A 22,387-nucleotide genomic window follows, 5' to 3' on the forward strand; every position below is an offset into this window, starting at 1 on the left:
AGGTTGAGCAATAAACTGGATGGAAAATGAATATATGGGTAATTCTGAATTATTTTTCTGTGCAATTGGCCATATCACCCTACAGGTCTCAACTGGCTACCCACTGAAGCTAAGCAGGGTTGACCCTGGTCAGTACCTATATGGGAGACCTCCTGGGAAGCTATGGTTGCTGCTGGAAGTGATGTTAGTGGGACCAGTGTGGGGTGCCCACCCTGCGGTTTGTGTGGGTCCCGGTATAGTGTTGGGGACACAATGCTGTAGTGGGCACAGTCTTTTGGATGAGACGTTAAACCGAGGTCCTGACTCTCAGTGGTCATTGAAGATCCCCGGGCATTTCTCGATTCCTGGTGTCTGGGCTAAATTTCCCCCTTCAGCCTTTACCCTGGCCTCCAAATCGCCCCCATGTCTGATTAGCTTGTACTTGCCCTGCGATGGACTGGAGCCCTGTTCAGGGTGTACCCTGTCTTGTTTTGCCAATGACATGACATTTTTCTGTGCAATCATATTAAGGTATCATATTTAACACTATATTTAAATATAGTAAAAACATACTTATTGGGAAATGTGTCATTTTTACTGTGTACTAATGAAATTTATATTTCAGGTAAAAAAATTATTATGAGGAAAAAGTATAGAATTTTAGCTTTGCTTCTGGGTATTATTTTGTGTACATTTAGCCATGATAGGACAATGTCATTTGTTGTATTCAGTCCCCCCATTTCAGGTGAGCATAAGTATTGGGACAAATAGCTGACTACATTGTGTTAATTGTAAAACCTGAAAGAGCTTTGAATATATACTGTAGCCTTGGTTCCAGCCTTTGGGTCTGTCTCTTGACTTTATAAACCAAGATGCAGACTAAAAGAGTTTTCAATGATAGGAAAGAAAAAATCTAAGAAAAGTCAAATGAGAACCTCTGCAGAGGAACCACAACATCAACAACATGGAAAGTCTTAAAAAAGAGAACACTGTAGGATTAAGTGTGGAGGGTGAAAGTGTCTCAATTAATTGTGTGCAGCAGAGTTCGACAGGTCTATTACAAGGGCTACACTGCAAGGTACTCTCATTAACACTAAAAACTGAAAGGAGAAATTAGAATTTGCAAAGAAGAAAAAGATGAACCACAATAGTTCTGGAACAAAAACATCTTTATCAAAGTGGAAGAAAGGCAAAAGCATGGAAAAGTAAAGGAATTGTAAATGATTCTAAGCACACCAACTCATCTGTGGGCATGGTTGCCTCTGGAGCTTGCTCACTGATCGTTATTGATTATGTAACTGATGATGGCAGTGGAAGAATGAATTCTGAATTGTACAGAAATAACTTTTCTGACCATGTCCAAAAAATGCATCACAATCACAACAGTTGTTCAGTCTACTGCAGGACAATGACCCAAAACATTCTGCACATTTAATCAAAGAGTTCATTGGGCAAAAGCAGTGGAAATATTTGAACTGGTCAAAATAACCTCTTTATCTGACTCCAATTGAGCATGCATTTCACATGTTGAAGAGCAAACTAAAGTCAGAAATCTCTGCAAACAAGCAACAACTCAAAGGGACTGCAGCTAAGACTTTACAAATCATCTCAAATTATTCTATCAAAGCCCTGGTGATGTCAACAAGAAACTTGACACTAGTTTAACTTACTTAATTTAAGTTATCCCGAGCTATGCTGACCTGAAATTGGTGATGATTGAATACAGACATATTTGTTTCAACATGGCTTAAAATTTATGTATAACAATATCTAGAAAGAAAAGATCATCCTGTCATCCTGTACTTTCGCTTCATATAATCTTTTCATCTGCAATACAAATTTCAATACTACAGAGCAAAAATTCACTTCACTGCCCCAATATGTATGCTTTTCACTGTATATAAGTATTTCTGTTAAATTTCATGTTCTCCAGGTTTTACTATATATGTAATATACTCTGATATCCAATGTAATATTAGAGACCATTGCAGTAATGACATCCTTTGTACTCTATGGCTTGTTTGTGGTAGCATGTATGTACTGTATGTATTGTGTTGAAATGTACTGTATTGTATATGTACTGTATTAAAATTTACCTTTCTTCTTTCGACAAAATTTCCATCGTGTGGAAAAACATTTCTGTATATACAATTTCTGTAAATAAGATGGTTTTATTTTTTTTGTTTTAATTGTTTAACTTTAACTGAGTTGTATGTATGCATGCAAAATATCTAAATATGTTTAATTACACTAAATAATTACACACAAAATTACAATTTGCACAGCTCGGCAAATTTGAGTTACATGCAAGATGATTGTCATTGTAAAAAAGCTACAGTACATGCTACTATCTGCTAAAAAAGGAACATTGCTTTTTAAGAAGATTTAAATTCTTTCCAGAATTAGGATAACAGTAAAAAAAAAAACACTGGGAATTGCACTGCAAGTAAAGGAAAAGTTATAAATGAAACAATACCATTCAACCCATTTAGAATTGCAAGGTGTCTTAATTTCAGGTGTGAAGAAGTTGTTACTTTACAATAATGCCTTAGTTTCTTCCTTATTCTTTTATTACTGTAGAATGCTTTTCTCTCTCAAGTGCCAGGAATACACATACAGTATAATACAAAACTTGGGATGTAGTATATCTAACTGCAATGTAGTCCTCATCCTGTTCAGTTTAACTGTCTTAGCAAGATTAGCTGTCTCTGGTAGCATTGCATGAGCACCATAGTCTCTTTTCCATGGCATTTTTATAGTGACCCAAGACCCACCATCTGTGGAAATAATGAAAAAGATGTTTGTTACACCAACATGACCAATGCACTAGTTTCATCATTAACAAAATAATAAATTGCATGAAATACAATACTGCAGAAAGCAGACATTTCTGTACATCCCAGAAATGGCTAAAGTCTGGATTTAAATTTGAATTGTAGTGACTTACAGTATTGTTCATAGATTTTTTGTTGATGGGTAATAGAATTGGGTGTCATTTGCATAAAGAAAAAAATGTTCAAGTCATAGAACAATTAAAACCCTGAAAACTGTAATTATTTTCTGACATAACTTCAGTGATTGTTACTTAATTTTGTGACAAAGAGGAGACTCATTTTGCATATTGGCTGGGTTCCTTTAGCTATGAAAACAACCAGCAGACATACTCTTATTAACAAGAAACACCTGCACACCCTACACACCTCTGTGATAAAGGATAGCATGTAAATCTTAAAATTTTTGTTCAAGTGATGTCTGCAACTCATGTACTCCAATTAAATTGTAATAGAGAATTTAGTAGAAGATTAATACAGTAAGTTGATAGAGTAGATTGAATAGCTGAAATTCAGTCTTCGCAAAACACAAATAACAAAACAACACGTGTATTAACTTTATTTATTACACTCCTTTACATTCTACAGCAGGGGTGCCCAACCAGTCAATCACGATCGACCAGTTGATCTTGGCGTGCTTGCCAGTCGATTGCAAAAGTAAATGGGCTATTTGACTACTTTTTTCGATAGCTTAAAATCTGTACATGTAATGTCATACATTTTACTGCCCTCTTGTGTGTTTATCCCTTGTTCAATGGGTTGTAAAAGTCTCTTCCCTGAGTGCTAGTTGACACTGGGAAAAAAAGGCTACAAGAGCTCCGTAAATAGAGTTGCGTGTGCTACTCAAGAACGTTCTCTTAGTTATTGCTGCGCGAACCTACATTCACTATAGTGCATAGTGGAGCGAAGCAGACTGGCCGTGACAAATTCGCCAACAGTTTGATAAGTTTGATTGCCTGTTTGATAGTTGTAGTGTTTGAGTGAAAAATGTTGTAGTGTTTGAGTGAAAATGATGAAGCAAAGAGACCAAAAAACTTACCAGAATCGGATTTTTTTTGTACTTTCGCATTCAAATCTGCAATGCTAGTATCTATGCGGAAAAGGGAAATATAGAACAACATTCCAAAACTGCACACAAAACGTATGATGTGGACTTTCCCGATAAAAGTAAGTTACGGAAAAGAAAAGTGGAAAAATTAAAATCTCAAAAAGCAGCAGTCAGTTTTCACAAGGCCTAATACAAGAGGGAAAGCGGCAGTTGTTCCATGTGAACCATGTCCTGGCTAAACACAAAAAGTCATTTAGGGATCGAGAAGTAATAAAAGAGTTTGTTGAGACTGCTGACTTGCTGTTTGGAGATTTCAAAAACAAACATTTTTGTCAGGTTCAGACAGCTGTTGCCTGAAATCAAAGAGTTTGATTCACATGGTAAATATGCCCAATTAGAGGATGACAGTGGCTTCTGGATTTAGCATTCCTCACAGACTTGACTGAACTGCTGTATGAGCTGAATGTGGAGCTGCAGGGACACAATAAAAAAGTCATCGACATGATCAGCAGTGTCAACATGTTACAAAAAAAAAATACAAGTGTTCTCAAGTAAGCTTCTCAGTGCCAATGCTCACAATAAGGTAGAATGTTCTTTTTTCTAAAATGGGGAACATGACTGGTTCACTGTAGCATGAGTCACTTGCTTTTATTTGCTGTCATTTTAGTGAAGGGTATTGTTATTGTACTGATGTGCCCACAGTCTGTTTTTCCTATAGAGCTTTAAATTTACACTGGTAGATCGAGCTGGACTGGTAAATGAAAAAGTAGATCTTACATTAAAAAATGTTGGACACCACTGTTCTACAGTACAGTATATATAGAATCACTATGTTGTCTCTGCATTTCATGAGATCTTTTGAGTACAATGCCTATATCAATGAAAACATACTACCCCATGAGTAGGCCAAATTATGTTTAGATTACTCACAGAACAACATTAGGTTTGATGTAATCTTTGATGTAGAATACTGTATATTGAATTCAAACGTTGCCCTGAAACAGTTAACTATATGTATTTTGTAAGTTGTAAGACAACAAAACAATGTCGCTCTTATCCTTTATTAATCATTTTAATGAAATTTTCAGACAGAAACAAAGCATTTATTGTACATACTTTTATATAAACTATTTGAAACTTGTTTTATATCATTTTAAATTGGCAACACAAGCTGGTAAGGACAGAACACACAAAAAGAAATGTGGAGGTTGGCTTGCCAGAAAGTTGCACAAACAGTGCAATCCAACATAGATTTTGATTTTAATGTAAAGTTAAGTTAATCAAATGTATTTTTAGATTGGTTCATTTGAGAAAATGATGGAACAGAAAGCCATCAGAAGTACTTAAAGTGAAATGTCTGCAGGCTACTGTAAAATATGAAGAATGCAAAGTTGAACTTTTGGGGTAATGTTTGAAATTTAAATAATAATAATTATTATAATTGCTTACACTTATATAGCGCTTTTCTGGACACTCCACTCAAAGTGTTTTACAGGTAATGGGGACTCCCCTCCACCACCACCAATGCACAGCATCCATCTGGATGATGCGCTGGCAGCCATAGTGCACCAGAGCGCTCAACATACATCAACTATCAGTGGGGAGGAGAGCAGAGTAATGAAGCCAATTCATAGAGGAACGTTGCTATTTAACCAGATTGAGATCCCAGATACATATAAACAGCAGTGCTAGTGTGAATAATTATTTGAGACTGGGTGGCATAATACAGTATATCTGTTTAAAAAATTTAATGTGGAAGAAACATATATCTAAAAGTACTGTCAATACCTAATGAATAAAAATATGAGCTTTTTCTTTGAATCATTCATAATCAAACTAAAAGATTATAGTGTAGACAGAAATGTAAAGATGCCATAATATTTAAAAAAACTGCGTGCTTTCCTTTTGATATCCATTGGTTTATCCTCGATCAGTGCATCCTGGCATGTGTAAGGTGATCACACTGCTCACGTACTGTATTTATACTGCTTGATCACAATGATTTACTGTAGGGATGTCTGCCAAGAATCTGTTAAGTGCTGCAGGTTTGCTTTGCATTATTCAAATGCATGCACTGCATACACAGCCAGCAAGTTTTGTTAAATATTGAATGTGACATGTTGTGGGCTGTGTATTGCCAGGCACGTGGTTCATAAAGGGTTTGTAAAGTGCACTGCTTCTCTGATAATTTTTTATTTGTGTGTTCTGTTGTTTTGCCCATCTACTGTGGCAGATTTATCCATGCTGAGCTTCAGTGAAAGAACAGCTTAAGGCTATTCTGAAAAAAGAAACAAGCCCACCATGAGTACTGGAAAGCACATTCACCTTCTGCCGTTTTATGTGCTGCTATTTACCATTTGCCACTGCAGATTCCAGTACAAACCCAAAGTTGGCCACAAAGTTTACTCATATATAATGTATTTTAAAATATGTTCTGCATGGTTTCCAAACTTGTGTGGAGTGGAATGTGTAGTCTGTTCTACACAGTGATTTCAAAAGCTAAATTTTAAAACTTGTTAGCAATACCATGGCAAGTCCATGAATAATGTATCCATAATAACTGTCATTTACGTTCATTAGTTATTACTTATTGGTTGTTATTTATCAGTTTATATTGTGATTTAATTTCTGAAGCCTTTTACATGTTGTCTAAAGTAATTATTTCTATCTTTGTAGTCAGGTTGCTAGGTGCAGCTTCATTGTGAAGTACTGAAGTTACATACTGTACTTATTTCCTCTACATGAAAGCTTTTGAAACCATTGTTCATATACTGAGAATTATTAAAAACAGTTGGTTTTGGTTTCAATACTCATTTGATGTGTTTTAAAAGCCTTTCAGTATATATCCGAAACTAGTATTTTGGTATTTTCCTGTCAATCATGTGCCAAATATTTGAGTCTTTCACCTTCTAGTTTAAAATATGGTTTGTTCTTTTATAGCCCTCCTTTAAAACATTATTACAAAAATGCTATTTTGATTATGCATTAAATCTCTCTATAATCCTTGGATGTGAATCCATCCATTTTCAATAATTGCTTTACCCAGTAAAAAATCCACATGCCCATGGGGAGAACATGCAGACTTCACACAGAAAGGTCCCCATGTTTTAACAGACCCAAGAGCACAGAGGCAGCAGCACTGACTACATGCCACCTTGCTGCCCCTTAGGATATAAAAAATCTGTAAACTGGTTTCTGGCCTTATGAAGGTTTTTCAGTATATAAAGACTTGAGAATGCCTGAAAACATGCCAGTTTTCTGCCCGTTACAGCATATCTTGTCACACGATTTCCTCTGAAAGTGTGTTCAAGGACCCACTTTGTGTTAGTAATAATACTTGTTATGAATAATGGATCAGAAGAGTCAGAAGAGAATTTACACTCTCCTGTTCAAATTAATTCTGAAAATGTCAAAATATTGGCTGCAATATGGAATCACTGAGCTTAGGCTGCATATCCGTGTGATTAAGCAATGAGAACAAGGAAAGTAACTGGCCATTTTATTCTTTACTAACAAATTGCTTTTTCTCCTTTCCTTCTCTTAGGTATTCTGTCTATCCATATTCCGTTTTGGCACGCATCGGCATCAACCATCCAAAGCCAATGCCTTTCTTTGGCAACATGTTTCTTTTTCGTGAGGTAAGGATTTTTCCATATTTTGTTGCTACTGCAACTGTCACTCAGGGGAGTACCTCTGAGTATGGAAGGTAATCACCTTTTTGGGAGCTCCCAGTTGTGAAGGGTGAGCTAATGTTTAATGTCCTTTGCTTCACAAATATAAGGTAAAATTACAGATAACCTCCCTAATTTTCAATGAATGTTTTGACAAGTACTACTTTGTGTTTTGATTAACCCAAAAGGCTACAACACAAAAGTTTTAGTCTAACAATACAATTCTACATGAGAAAATCAATGTTCTATCTCACAGTAAAAATTGGTTGCATAGAGTATTTGTGTACGATAAGTATAATAAATATCAGCATTACAGTGATTAGCATTTGTAATTGTATGACTTATTGAATAATAAAAATAAAACATCTTTTGTTCAAATATGAGAATATGGAATTTAACATTGAAATAGTTGAATCATATACATCAACAGCACATATTATGTATATTACCAGTTAGAACCTGATGATTAGCCCAGTTTTCATCATAATGGTAACGTTTTCATTTACTGTAGATTTAGCCATAAAACATGCTTTTCTAAAATAAGAATCTTCAAGAATATTCATTGATATTAGAATTTTCCAAATTTGTTTTAATGTGTTCTCATCTAATGCATGTGTTAACAAAACCATAAATGCAATTACTAGCTCTGTCTCCTTTAAGGTCCTGACCTTAATATTGTTATTAATGTTAATTGGGAAAACGAACCTCTGAGACAGCAGGTTACATGCACTGAACTTCTAGATGTAAATTGTATATATTATATAATTTGTTTCTCAGACAAATGTTCTGTTTCCTGTCAGTGTTGTGGTTTCAAAATATATGAAGTAGGAGTAGCTCCTTTGCAAATTAAAGGTGAATCCTTAGCAGTGGTAAGAATAAGTAATTATGGCATCATAATCATTTATATTTTATTTTGTACAATCTGGCTGCAGTTGTCTTGGGTTCTCTGAAGAAGTCGATTGCTTTGTTACTTTATAGAAATCATTTTTCCAGAACACATAACAGTTTCAGTTCAGATTTCTGAAAGAACTGCATATTGAAAAACTGTTTGATATTATTTCAAACTGGATGGTTAAAAACCCTGCTAAAGTTGGTTAAATTAATAAAATTGGTTGTTGACAATAGTGGAAATTTAAAACTAAGAAAATCATTATGTGAAGGAGTAGCTTCCAAATCTCTGGCCTCATCAAGTGATTCTGCTTCAGATAGTAAAAGGATTAGGTCTTAGGTTACCCCAGCAAATGCAAGTGTCACTGGGAAACAATTGGGAAGTCTGTGATCATCATGCACATACTGTAGGATGCTACAGACTGCACCAAATCCAAGCTGTGGATCTGTTCCTGTATTATCCCACCTGGGGAAGCTGTAGATTTGAGTTGTAAAACCTTTCATAGCATCCACACCCCTCCCCTTCCTGGGTCAGACAAAACAGACAAGTTTGGTGAAATTGCTGCTATAAATGATATACAAGATCAAAACTTTGGTCTTTAAAGCATCAAAACTTGCATGAAGTCATCTTGGATATGTTGGAGGCACATAATTCAAGCTGTGTTTGTTATTATTTGTAGTAATTTTAATAATTTTAAGTTTTATCAATCATAAATGTTTTAATGATCAGATGCACACAAATCATTGTAGAAAGTAAAAGCAGAAAAGGCATTTTTGTTTTTTTTTAGACATGAAGGACATATGGCCTGTAATAAAAGTGTAGAGAACAGACACAATGAGGATAAATAGGACTGCAGAAACTTGTAATTTAAAAAGCCATCAAAAGGAAAGATTCAACATCATTAATCACCTTTGAGTCCTCAAGGAGAATGAAAGGTGACATTAGAGTTGATCGATGTGATATAGCACTATACCCAAAAATGTAAAAGTATTTAACCTTCATGGTCTTTTATGTCACTAGGACTTAGCACTGTGGCTCAGTATGGTGGTGAAATGAATGCGTAAATCAGTTAAAGTCTCCTCAGGCGACTGAGATATTGCTTACACTGCTTGTGCTGCAGTTCATTAGATCTGTTCATTAAAGAAGACATACAAGTAATGACTTTTAATATAATGTGATTCCTAAATAGATTACATATATTGAAAATTGCTTGATTTTTTATGAAGATTATGTGAAAGAGAAGAGGATGTGGTCCATAATTACTAAACAAATGGTGTATGTCTCTGGATTAAATTTGTTACCAAGGTGGGGGTAACAGGATCTTAAATTTCAAATGGCAGAACATTCTGCTCTTCCTTTGGGTCTGGTTTATCTCTGTCTAAGTCCAGAACACAGAGAGTATTGCCAGTATTCGTAGAATTAAATTATCCAGTTTTTCCACATTTCCACACCAATTGTACAAAACCTAAAAATCTGAACATGCATCAAAACTCATTTTATGACTACCAAGGCAAAGTGACTGATAATATTGTATGTTTCTTCTTTTATTACTTGGTCTTGTGAAATGTAAATATTTTGGAATATTAATAAAATGTAGTAATATAAATAACAATTTTATCAGTAAATAGGTCATCATCTGAAGTTTTCCCACCTGTAATATCCTCCTCTTTTTAAAAATGCAGATACCCCTTTTTATTCATTATTGTATCTTATTTCATGTAGAAATGTCTGTGGTTCTTAAAACCTTTACATGAATAAATAAATAGGCAATTCTAGTAGATTAATATGTAGAAAATAATAGTTTTGGTTAAGCTTGGTTATTAGTGTTGTATACTATCCCAAAACAGCATGTCAACTGGGGAAGACACAGATGTAAAGCAAACCAAAGACATAATATTTTGTCTTAGTTTCCATATGCATCCATTGATCTATTATTAGAAAGCTGCTTATTCTTATGCTTCTGGACCTAATCCAGAAGCATAAGACAGGGCACATGCACATATTCATAAGCTAAGTAGACCTAAATAGACAATGTTCAAAACTTTTCTGACCCATGCTGTCATTCTTTAGATGATCATCTTGTAACTTCAGTAACAGATTAAGCTTGCCCTGTAGCATTTTAAAACATTCACTTCTCAGATTTTAACAATACCTCTTTGTAGAACCTTCCCATCTCCTTCAGATGATGTGGTTTGTGCTTGTGAAATGCTGTCTATAGTTCTTATCACACTTGTATTATAGGATTGAGGACAGGTGTTATATTACTGAAAAGTCTATCTGTAACCAAGCTTGAATTTTTTAACACAGGGATCCTGTTTTTTTCCTAAAATATTCCTGATAAATTGTAGAATTGGTCTATCATTTAATTCTAACTTTGGAACAAGGACCAGAGCAAGACAACTCCAAAGCAAAGCAAATCCATCTCCACACATTTCACAAAGGGGGCAACATTCTTTTTCAACACAAGCTTTGCCTTTCTGTCAGTTTGTGTTCCTCTAGCTACAACATTTTGTCCAATTTGATTGGGAAGTCAATAAATTGCTGTGGGGGAATTAGTTTTTTTTTGTTAACATAGCACTCTGCTGGAAACACTGTTTTCATGAGGTCAATCTGTGGTGGTAGTTTCAGAGACTGATATCCTGTTTACAAATTGTTGTACTTTGTTGTGAATTGTTATGACAAACCATTTCCTTATCACACATTTGGTAAAAACTTTCTAACATCCTCTTCCTTGTAGGGTGATAACATTCCCATTAGACTTGAAATTTCTGATAATGGACCCCACAGCTGAAATTGTAATTTCACATGGATTTTAATAGCCATAATTTAAATAGTTGAGGTTGATAATGTTTTATCCTAAATCTTTGGGCATTTCTGACTCCACTCATAATGTGGTTGTGAGTGTTTTGCTTCTGTGTTTCAGCCTCATTGAATACCCAGTGGTAATCAAGGTGGGTTCCAGAAGCTCTTTTGGGGCTTTTACCTTATGGTTGTCTTTCAGGTTGTAATATGTAACATTCAGTTACACTGTACCAAGGATATGAATAAATCTGGAGTCAAATGTAATATGATTTCCATTTAGGAGAAAGCAAAAACAGATGCATTATGAATTTTAAGTCCATGTATTTTTACCTAATCTACAAATCCCCCCTGTGATTAAATAAAATGCCTCTTGTTTTGTTCTGTATGTAATTAATAATGAAACAAAGAATCTTAACTGTATAACTTGATAAAACACTGCTAATATTAGCAAAGTTGCTGACGTGTTAAATTTGTTAGATGTCTGTGTTTTTTTAAAGTGTCTTTTCCACGAAAAAATGTATAGGAAAACTGATTCAAAGGAATGATACATACAGTACTGTAAATTGGAGGAAATACCTGTGCACTACTTTTGCAGAGACCATATAAAGAGTGTGACAAAGTAACCATATAAGATTTTACAGTGCTGTTTTCCTCGGCTCTTTAACACTCTTCTGTACTCGTCTACTACTAGACCTCATTTCCTTGCTTTTACCCTTACAAAGGCAGATTAGACTACATACAGTAGATACAGTAGAATGGCAAACAAAATTCAGAAAAAGAAAACCAACTAGTGACAGGTGACACAAATGACTGTTTAAGGAATGAATCATTCAGATCCAAAAAGTTAGTGTCAGCAGTAACTCCAATTCACTGAAAATCCTCTGACATTTTATTTTATCTTAGAAGCAGGGGAAAGGAGCCCCTGTGTCTGGGAATGTTTCACAAAAGTGTTCTGTTCAAAGTTCTAGTTTTCTAACTATTAAAAATACTTGCTTATGAAAAATATGAAATTTATTTCCCTGAAATTTCTAAGGGCACCTCTGCAGGACATACTCTGTAGTTGCTATTGCTTAGTTACAGTAAATACAATCTGGGACAACAACAACAACGAGTGAAAAAAAAATTAAAACAACATAACAATAAAAACTCTGCTGCGGTTAAAAATACACTTTGCAACCACTAAACCCATTTTACTTTATTCAAAACTATTTCAATACATTCTGTTTGAATCTTAAATGAGATTAGTTAGTTTATCTTAATTTAATCATGTGTGTGTGCCACTATGAGTACAAAACAGTTATCATTGGTGGAATTTGTAAACTTCGAACAGTTCAGAAGCTCAGGCATCCATTCCAGTTTTTAAGGTTGCTGTGTAAAAAGAGTGCCCTAATCTGCTCCTTCCCAACTGAAAGAAAAAGCCATACAAGAAGGAGGATTTCACTTAAACGAGTCACTACTGTCACAGCGTTGTGGAATGCCACTGCCAGCTATCACAAGGGGGGCAAGGGGGAAGGGGGCACTGTGCCAGGGGAGCCTGGGGCTTAATTAACTATAAGGCAGGCACGCTGCAGGCTGCACTGCTGCCTTGCATATCAACGACTGGAGTTATTTCTGAGCACCTTAGCTGGACAAGATCTTCTTTGTGCCCTCAGTTTCAGGTTGGCTCACAGTTAGCAGGGAATCTTTCTGCTCCTAAGTATCACTCTTCTTTCATCCAGGCGGAGTTATGTAGAGTTCCTTTTCTCCCTGCTGGGCTCAGTGGACCTTGTCTCCGAGCCTCATCATTCTGATAGCCTTAAGGATTGAAGACATTGCTCTAAATCTGAGCTGGCATTTTCCCTTAAATTGCGGAATGTGAATATTCAGTGGATAATTAAAGGGTTAGTGTTTTCTTATTAACAATGCCATCCAGTAACCCTGGAGTACTAGGCAGAAGAAAATATATGTGCCTCTCATAGCAACACAGCACAAAGAAAATCCCACCTAAGCCAATGATCACAAGTAAAGGAGTCTTTCTGGAATAAGTGTCTTAGTTTGTGAAGATCTTTCCTGAACATTGAGCCAGCTGGCTCCGAGAGACATGACTCAGACTTCTCAATCAACTTTGACATAACCCAGTTCCCTAGAAATATTCTGTAAATCTTTAGCAGCTGATTCCTGAACATGGTGAAGAGATTTTTCTGTATATAAACAACAGATTTTTATTAGCTTACCCTTTCTCAGTCATAGCTTCACAGTTTCAAGAAAATAAATGGGTTTCACAGTAACAGTCAGAAATTTGCTCAGCAGTGACATCTAGTGGTAGACTCCTGTAGGCCCTACAAAGACTCTCTGTAAATGGCGAAAGTGTCCTTGCTAATTGGCCAGGAACTTATTACAAATGCAGGGGTTCATCTTGACAGAATGTCACGTGTCACAGCAATATAAGAGTTGGGTTGTCAACTTAATCTTATATATATATAAACATTTAATGGCAGTGTCAGATTAAAAATATTGATATTTCTTTCACGTGTTTCATTTTGTCAGATTGATTGAAATACACAAAGCTGTTCAGTCTATAATATCATCAAATGTCTTCTTTTCTGGAAGAAATCCTAGAGGCATTAAATAGCACAAATACAGTTTAAAATTTTAAAAGCTTAATATCTTTTGTTGCTGTTTTTTGCAACTTCTAAATCATTCACAAGTTATTTCCTCTTAAAATACAAACAATTTAATTTCTAAATAAATATACATTTTCTTCTTGTGTTTTGTGTCACCTTAAAATTGTCTCCATCTAGGATATTCACTTTAGTGTCACGGTTTCCTCTTGCCTTGTACACAGTAATCAAATCGTGGAAAGAGCCCACTGTTATTATCACACACTGTTATTCTGCACAGTCTCACAATCTTCACCAAGAGGTGTGCTAAAGCAAGGTACAATGAAAGTATTGTAATCACATATACAGTGGTATCAAGCTGTCACCTGAAAATGACCACAGAACATTTGAATATTTTTAAAAAGTACTAGTGTTTTGGAAGTTTATTGGAACACAGCTTTTAATCTCCTAAACATAGGTGTAGATTCAACTTTTTTGTGAGGTTGTTAATGACATTAATGACAATTAGAAAATCTGTGATCCAAAACATTAAAGGCAAAAACTGTCATTTGGTTCTGTTCAAACTGAATGATAAATTTGGGAATATAGGGGAATGATGCTGTCATGTGTTTTTTTATGACACAGTTAAGTTTTTTAAATCTGACATCTGAACATCTGAAGTTTTATTATATCGGTTTAAAATTCCACTATTTTTAATTTGGACAGTTGACAACTGAAACTCTTCCCTTGCTTGTGGTGTATGCCAAATCATATGGGCACATGAAACCTAACATTAATCAGATATGTATGTTATTTGAATTTGCACATTATCTGTTATTAATAGTATAAGCTGTCTTAAACAAATAGGAATTTATGGAAAGATGTTCCTTCTGATTCCAAGAAAGGTATCTCTCTTATTATAAATCAATATTGCTCAGAAAGCCATGTTCAATCACATGTAGAACAGACTGCTGATTTCAGCAGAGCTTTCTTATATAATAATACTGATATGGTATTTTCAGAAATTAAGACACTTAAGATAATTTTCAAAAGGCATTTTTCACAATTCTTATTTATGACAGTATGTGCTTTCCTCCTTTTAAGAAAAAAGCATAATAAAGTTGAAAAGTGGAAGTCTTTTTTATGTTTTATTTAATGTTTTTAATTGTACTAATTTCACATTTCACTTTAGCAAGTACTTATTTTTGTAGTTCTGTAACATAAAAAGACATTTCCTAAAATATATTTCAAAGCTTTTCACTTTAGCATAAAATTCACTCTACTTTTCTACTACAATATTTTATACTGTACATACAGTACCATTACAAAGCTTTGTTTAAATGCAATTTTGTATTTTCCAAATGTACATTTTCTTCTGCTAGATGTAACTGCTTTCAACACCTCGAGAGTATATTTTTCTCTGTAACAAGTCCTTTTCAAATTTTCAGTGCTATTTTGCAGCCTTTTGATTACCTTGTATGGTGTACCTTGGTGGTGGTGGAGGGGAGTCCCCATTACCTGTAAAGCGCTTTGAGTGGAGTGTCCAGAAAAAGCGCTATATAAGTGTAAGCAATTATTATTATTATAATTATTATTATTGTATAGATTCTGAAAGTACTGAGTATGACTGACAGTTCAATCAAAAACTGAACATTTTTTGAGAGACAATTGATAGGACTAGAGATATCATAAAATATCTTTTTAAAAAGATAAAATAGAAACATTTATACCAAGTGATTTCTATGATTTCTAATTATGCCCTTTAAAGAAGTACAGATTGATATTTAAACTTAAAAATTGCTAACATTAATAGAGTGAATTATAACAGTTTCACAAAAAACACTTTTACTTTAGTGTTATGCATCCTTACTCTTTGCCTTCTTTATAGATTGCAGTCTTTGTATTTTAAAACCAATTTGTGGTGTCTTTAAGCAACACTTTCTTTGACATAGATTTGAGTTCTGCAATTGCCTTGCAGTTTGCAACAGTAGCTTTCAAGTCAATTCATAGTACCTCACTGGAATTTACGTTCAGGAACTGTAAAAGATAAGAGCCAGTCTGTTACTGTAAAGATTTACAGTAACAGACGTGCATACTGTAGTAACCGTTTGTTACCAGAATTTCCTTGGAGTCTTTGTTGAGTTATCCTGCTGGAATACAAATCTCCTTTTATTTTTAACAATGGGTAACATGAGAGAGCAATATTTTTAATAGTGGGCACAGGTAACTTAAAAAAAATTATTGTCCTAAGTGGAATAAAATTCTGTTTTCATTCCTTAGTCTCTAAGATATTGTTGAAAAAGTAATTCAGAATTTTACTTGGATTCAATAGAAAGCTCCCAGTCTTTTCTTTTGCATGTTGGTGTTTCTAAAGATTTACATCTTTTTAAGGTATTGTTGCATTTTCACCTGTGAAATTCGTGACTATATTATGTAAAATTGGAAACTGGAATTATTCAATACTCAGAAGATTCTTCTTCCACGTTTTGCAGAAACATTGCTTGGTCTGCTGCAGCTGCAGTGGTTCCTGTTCTGTGTCTGTCAGTCATACCCCACACAATGCTTTTCAGTAGAGCTGCTCTGGTTAGTCTCTCTTTCTTCATTTAGCGATATCTTTGCATTCACTGATATTGTTGCTCTGCTCTTTAGTTTTTCCCTTTTTTGTTCCTTTTATGTATAACAGATTTACATTTTATTGAATTTCTCATATATCAGCATTACAACATCCTCAGATCAATCTCAATACAGAGATATTAATTGAGACATGATTGTTTTTGTGGTCTTATACTGTACAGTACATTTATTTTTTGTGCCCGGGTTAGTTACTAACATGGTTTACAATTCCAAGTTACTGCTTAAAGCTAATTAGCACTCTCTTAATTAAACTGCTTAGAATAGAAATGTAACCCAAGCTAAAGTCTGTTTTTCAGCAATTTCAACCCTAAAATGAATGCCATCCAACTATTATAACCCAAATTAAGTTCTTTAATGTAAGAGCTGCAGTACATTAACGTCCAAATAAATAAATAAAGAAGAAACCAGAGTAATTCCTGATCTGAAAGGAATGCCATAGTAAATGTGTAAAGATTAAAGGAAACTGATCTATTTAACCTAGAACATAGATGATTTGAAGTGATTTAAAGCTGGTATTTAAAATCCTGAAGAGTACTGTCCATATCATTCTTGGGACATGTTCAAGATCAGCAATTAATTGAGGACATACTGTAGGGACACAACTAGAAAATTAAGCTTTGAAAGATTCATAACAGAAAACGGGAGATTATGCTTTGAAAAGAGATTTGTTTAAGTTTGGAACAAACCCCTTAGTAATGCTGATGAAACAGATTCTGTGAGCTTTTTATAAGGATTGACTTGATGGCCATCTTGGATTATGCAGCTGATAGCAACACAATGAATAAAGCTGAATAACCTCCTCTCATTTGTTACCTTTTTATGCAAATACCACCTAACAAATAGAAAATGTTTCACAGTGAGTCAAATGAAGGGATGAACAGTGCTGAGATTTGGTCATTATCTTATTTTGTTAATAAAGCGAGTTTAAAAACCAAAGAATTTATTGAAGGATTATTCTAGATCTCCACAGATCTTAACAGCACCTTTCTAATTTCTAGTTCCATCATCCTTTAATTCTGGCAGATAGATCTCATTGCCATTGTCCTCAATGTCAGACACTCAAGCTAACATTAACAATGCCAGTATTTTATTTGACAATTTCTCTACATACAAGGCTCTAAAAGATCTAGAACAGTGGTTCTCAAACTTTTTGAAATAAGTACCATCCCTGTTCAAACCAAAGCATCCAAGTACCACCTACAAGTCAGCTTCTCATAGGAACCCCAGAAAATCTCAATGACCAACATGAGTGCGCATGCACACACTCACACACACATATAATTAAAATAGCACTGAGCATTTACCATTTCAGTGAGAGGGGTTAGCCTGTTTAGTCGAGCAAAGCCTTGCAATGTCAGGGACAAGGGCAGTGAGCTTCAAACGCAGATCTGGCTCAGCATCCATTTTGTTGCGGTACTTTGTCTTAATTTCAGTGAGAGCAAGAGAAGTCTTTCTCACAAAGGTAGGTAGTAGCAAAAGGCATCAAAAACCGCACAGCCTTTAATGAGAGGGCTGGGTATTCACTCTGTCTTTGGCTCCAGAAATCCAACAGTGACTGTCGTTTCAATTCTGACATCAAAGTCGCATCAGATGAAAACTTCTCTTGCCTAGCACAGGTCAGATTCTTGGGTATTCCTACGACATCAATAATGAGGGGGTTCCTGATCCACTCTGGTGTGGCCTCAACTGGAAAATACTCTGAGAACTGTTCTTCCAATGACAAGAGGTGTACTGCAGTCACATCGAGAACAGCGGCAGCATCAAGTGCCACACCATACATTTTTCTTCATAGCAGTGATCTTGTCAGACATACAGTATCAAAAATTTGTACCTTGGAGTGCAGTTCAAAGAGTCTCGTGAGCACTTTGCCCCTTGATAACCATCTGACTTTAGTATTTAGCAAGCACACTGAACAGATGTTAATTCATATTGTTCGAGCATTGATACAATGCAACACTTTGACAGCAGAGTCTAACACAGATTTTAAATCCTCAGGCATTTTCTTGACTGCCAAGGTCTCGCAGTGGATGCTGCAGTGTGTTCACTTCATATCGGGAGCAACCTCTGTAATTTGTGCAACTACACCACTGTGTCGGTCTGTCATACAGTAACTCTAGCACCGTCTGTACAAACTCTGACGCATTTTTTCAAGTCTATGCCATTCTCTTTGATAAATTCATTCAGAAGCTGAAATACTGTATGTGCTCTCCTATACTTTTAATTGGTAGCAGCTTAAAGGACAGAAAGATCAGTACTCTTGGCATCTATTCCTTTCAGCCATGACATAATACTTGATTTTTGCGAGGTATTCATTTTCGAACAATCGTTATGTGGGCGAATGTGGCGCTGTTGGAGAAATTTTCCACGTTTCCCCTTAAAAGACAGTCAAGAGTCTGTCTCAGAAGTTAAAACAAGTTTTTATTTCATGCGCATGGGAGCGAAACAGAGATGCTTGGTGTATTTTTCTCAAATTAACCTAGAACCGACCTTAAATATTTTTCTGTTATCTATGATGCTTTCCTGTGCTTACAAAATTGGCAGTGTTCCAAAATCGTGCACATTCTCCTACCTACCTATTTGCTAAAGATATCTTCTTTTAATACAATTGGTCACTTAGGTTTGTAGCACGCATTCCTATACAGTGGTATAGAATTACATAGTAGCTCTTGTAGCTCACCCTGCTGTCCATTTGGGTCCTAATGCACCAGTATAGTGACGGGGACACTATACTGTAAACAGGCGCCATCCTTCGGAGGAGACGTTAAACTGAGGTCCTGACTCTCTGTGGTCCTTAAAAATCCCAGGGCGTTTCTCGAAAAGAGTAGGGGTGTAACCCCGGCATCCTGGCCAAATTTCCCATTGGCCCTTACCAATCATGGCCTCCTAATAATCCCCCTCTATGAATTGGCTGCATTACTCTGCTCTCCTCCCCACTGATAGCTGATGTGTGGTGAGCATTCTGGCGCACTATGGCTGCCGTCGCATCATCCAGGTGGATGCTGCACATTGGTGGTGGTGGAGGGGAGTCCCCATTACCTGTAAAGCGCTTTGAGTGGAGTGTCCAGAAAAGCGCTATATAAGTGTAAGCAATTATTATTATTATTATTGTGTCCACTCAAGTATTAGCGTGCTCTGTATTGACGTAGCTAAGTACTGTACGTAGGCTGCGTATTTGACACGTAAACTAATTTTATTAAAATAGAAAATATGAAAACCGTCCCAATTTTTCAGTGCACACAACACATTTTCAAGGTCATCTGGTGTACCACCTGGGGGCACTTCGCGTACCATAGTTTGAGAACCACGGGTCTAGAAGGCCCACATAGAATTCTTGCTTTTGTCCCTTTTTATTTTACTTCCTGCCAAAATGACAAAGAAAGTAAGTTTTCGTTTGCTTTGTGTTAAGCTATTTTTTATTTTGGGAGTTATGTCAGGTTGGATAGCACTCAAACCTGAAGTAGAGAAAGTCTATTCAGTAATATACTGTGTATGCTGCAAAAGGACCACCCATGTACTGTATAACACATGAGATTTCCTGCTTTATCTGACTTATCTGTCTATATTGCCTTATTTTAGTGACTTGCATTGTCTGATGCTATGTACTAACCAGAAAATAACTAGGTGAAAGGAAATAGTGAAAACTTTTAACACACAATAAGAATATTTTAATAATATACTTAATAAAATTTGATTTGTAAACCTAAGACATTCAGAATGCTCTTCTGCCTTTTTCATGTATTTTAATTTCACTTAATAAGATCACTGGAATGATACCAAATATAAATACTTAAAAATTGAAAATCAAGTTTTGTATTGATTCAAACCAGGTCTTGGTTAAGCATTAGCTATTTAATGTCATGTGTTCCAAAAATTTAAGGTAGATGATTTGTCATAGAATTTGTATGTGATGAATGTAAGTCAAGGTAAGTTGTCGGCTAAAGCTGTGTGAGTAAATCAATATAGCAAATCAATACATTAATACAAAAAACATGCTTTGGTAGTGCTTGTTCTCCCTGTATTATGTTTGACACCCAAAGACTGCAGTAATTCACATAATTGTATTAAATGATCTATGATATGTTTAAATGTCACATATTTGAAAGAATGGAGAGGCAAAAATCAATGAGCTGTGAAACAGTAAAAGTAAGGTAAACATTTTTAAAAGGCAATAAAACCAGGAGCTCTGTTATAGTCTCATAAACTCCTCACATTACACAAGTCTCCTGCAGCTATCACCTCAGAATTGCAATTTATAGGTCAGTGAATAGGCATTGTTTTGAGAAGAAGGTCTGTTAATTCTTTCATGATGATTATTTTGAGCCTGGCTGCGTGGACGTTTTGAAAGCCTTTCATAAATGTGAATGCAGTGGAAAATAAGTTTTGCCATTTGCAAAGAAAAAATGGATTTCTCATAGAATGATTATTAAACAAAAGCCCATTCCACATCCATTATTCAATATCAACACTGTTACAGTTTAACACAAAGTAGATGTGTTCTGATAATGATACAAAATCAAACTTATATACAGTAAATTATATGCAGCCTGGTAAAGTTTACGTTTGCTGATGCAATGCATAATAGCTGTAGCTGTGGAGGTTTCTGTTACATGGATATACACATTTATTGCTATTGTTTACTTTTAAATTGGAGGGAGATGGTGTGTGATAGGCAGGGGTAGGGGGTGGAATGGGGGGTTGGTAATGGAATTCCTGCTTTTCACATTGTAATACATCTATGAACTTTGTCCTGTATTATTTTTATGCTGTTTTACAGGGTTTTTGGGATGCACACAATGAACTGATAAAGAAATATGGGAGAGTGTGTGGGTAAGTGAGACTTTGTCCATGCTTTTCTAAGGATTAAAATCTCAGAAGTATTAGAAAGCCATTATGCCTATTATGGCAAGAAAGTTGAAAGTAAAGAATTTAAAATTAAATGATGTTAATTACCTACACTCATGTTGTATACAGCACATTTAATCCTTAATAATAATAATAATAATAATAATACATAACATTGGCACAATTAGCAATTCCAAATTGTGTGGAAGTACCATAAAATAATTATAATTTAATTTTTAATTCTGAAATTAAAAAGTAAACATCCATGTACTGTATGTATCCATTTTCTCCTTTATTTACATAATGTTTATATTTAACCTTAGAAAATTTGCAAATGCTTGCAGACTTGCACAGTGATACAGATGTTAGTATTGCTGCCCTGCAGCACTTGGGTCCTTGGATCAATGTTATCCGTGTGGAGTTTGCAAGTTCTTCCTGTGTTGCCATTATTGTTATTATTTAAAGTAATAATAATGCTGTTGCTGTTGTTTCTATTACTGTTGGTGATGATATAATTGTATTTAGAAACTCTTAAAAGATAAGAAAACACCTTATCTTGGCTAGCACATTCTTCCCTAAATTAAATGTAATCTTAACCGGTGAAATAATTTCTCATTTCTTAACAAAATTGACTGCTTCCACATAATGGCTGTCATGTGTCAACAAAAGAAAGGTTACAAATGAGATGACGCCATTCAGCCCATCTAGCTTTTGGTGACTCATAGCTAGTCCTGGGTGACGTGTATCAGGGATGTGCAAGCAGCCCCACTACACAGCAGATCAGGTGAAGAAGTGAGAAATTGATTCACCAGTTGAGTTAAGGAGGAAGTGTGGTAATGGTGCTGTCAACAAGATCTTTTTTTAGAAGTTATGATAAATGTTTCTTTTTTAATCAAGCAGGAGTAAATGCAAAGCAATTTAAACATGTTTTTTGTGGAACAAGAACACTGAATCACTGTTAGATTAAGAGAACGGGAGGGAGACAGGATTTTTTATTTAGTTACATTTATTGAGCATACACATCATTATGAGAATGTATTGTGTGGAAATGTGATTGTACTGTCTTTTGAAAGATAGTTATATTGAATTTCAATTAAACTGCCACCCTATGC

At 35.2% G+C, this 22,387-nt stretch overlaps 1 protein-coding gene across 1 annotated transcript in view; it reads left to right on the forward strand.

The window, feature by feature from the left end:
• The window catches only part of tbxas1 (thromboxane A synthase 1 (platelet)), a 132,623-nt gene that overhangs the window by 37,678 nt on the left and 72,558 nt on the right, over window positions 1–22,387 (forward strand). Inside the window, exons 3-4 of the mRNA XM_088646958.1 lie at window positions 7,403–7,496; window positions 21,208–21,260. Of these exons, the coding sequence (XP_088503084.1) occupies window positions 7,403–7,496; window positions 21,208–21,260 (147 nt within the window). The remainder of the gene's footprint in view (window positions 1–7,402; window positions 7,497–21,207; window positions 21,261–22,387) is intronic.

Source organism: Lepisosteus platostomus, chromosome 9, assembly GCF_059453375.1.
Source record: "Lepisosteus platostomus isolate fLepPlt1 chromosome 9, fLepPlt1.hap1, whole genome shotgun sequence".
Classification (NCBI taxonomy): Eukaryota; Metazoa; Chordata; class Actinopteri; order Semionotiformes; family Lepisosteidae; genus Lepisosteus; species Lepisosteus platostomus.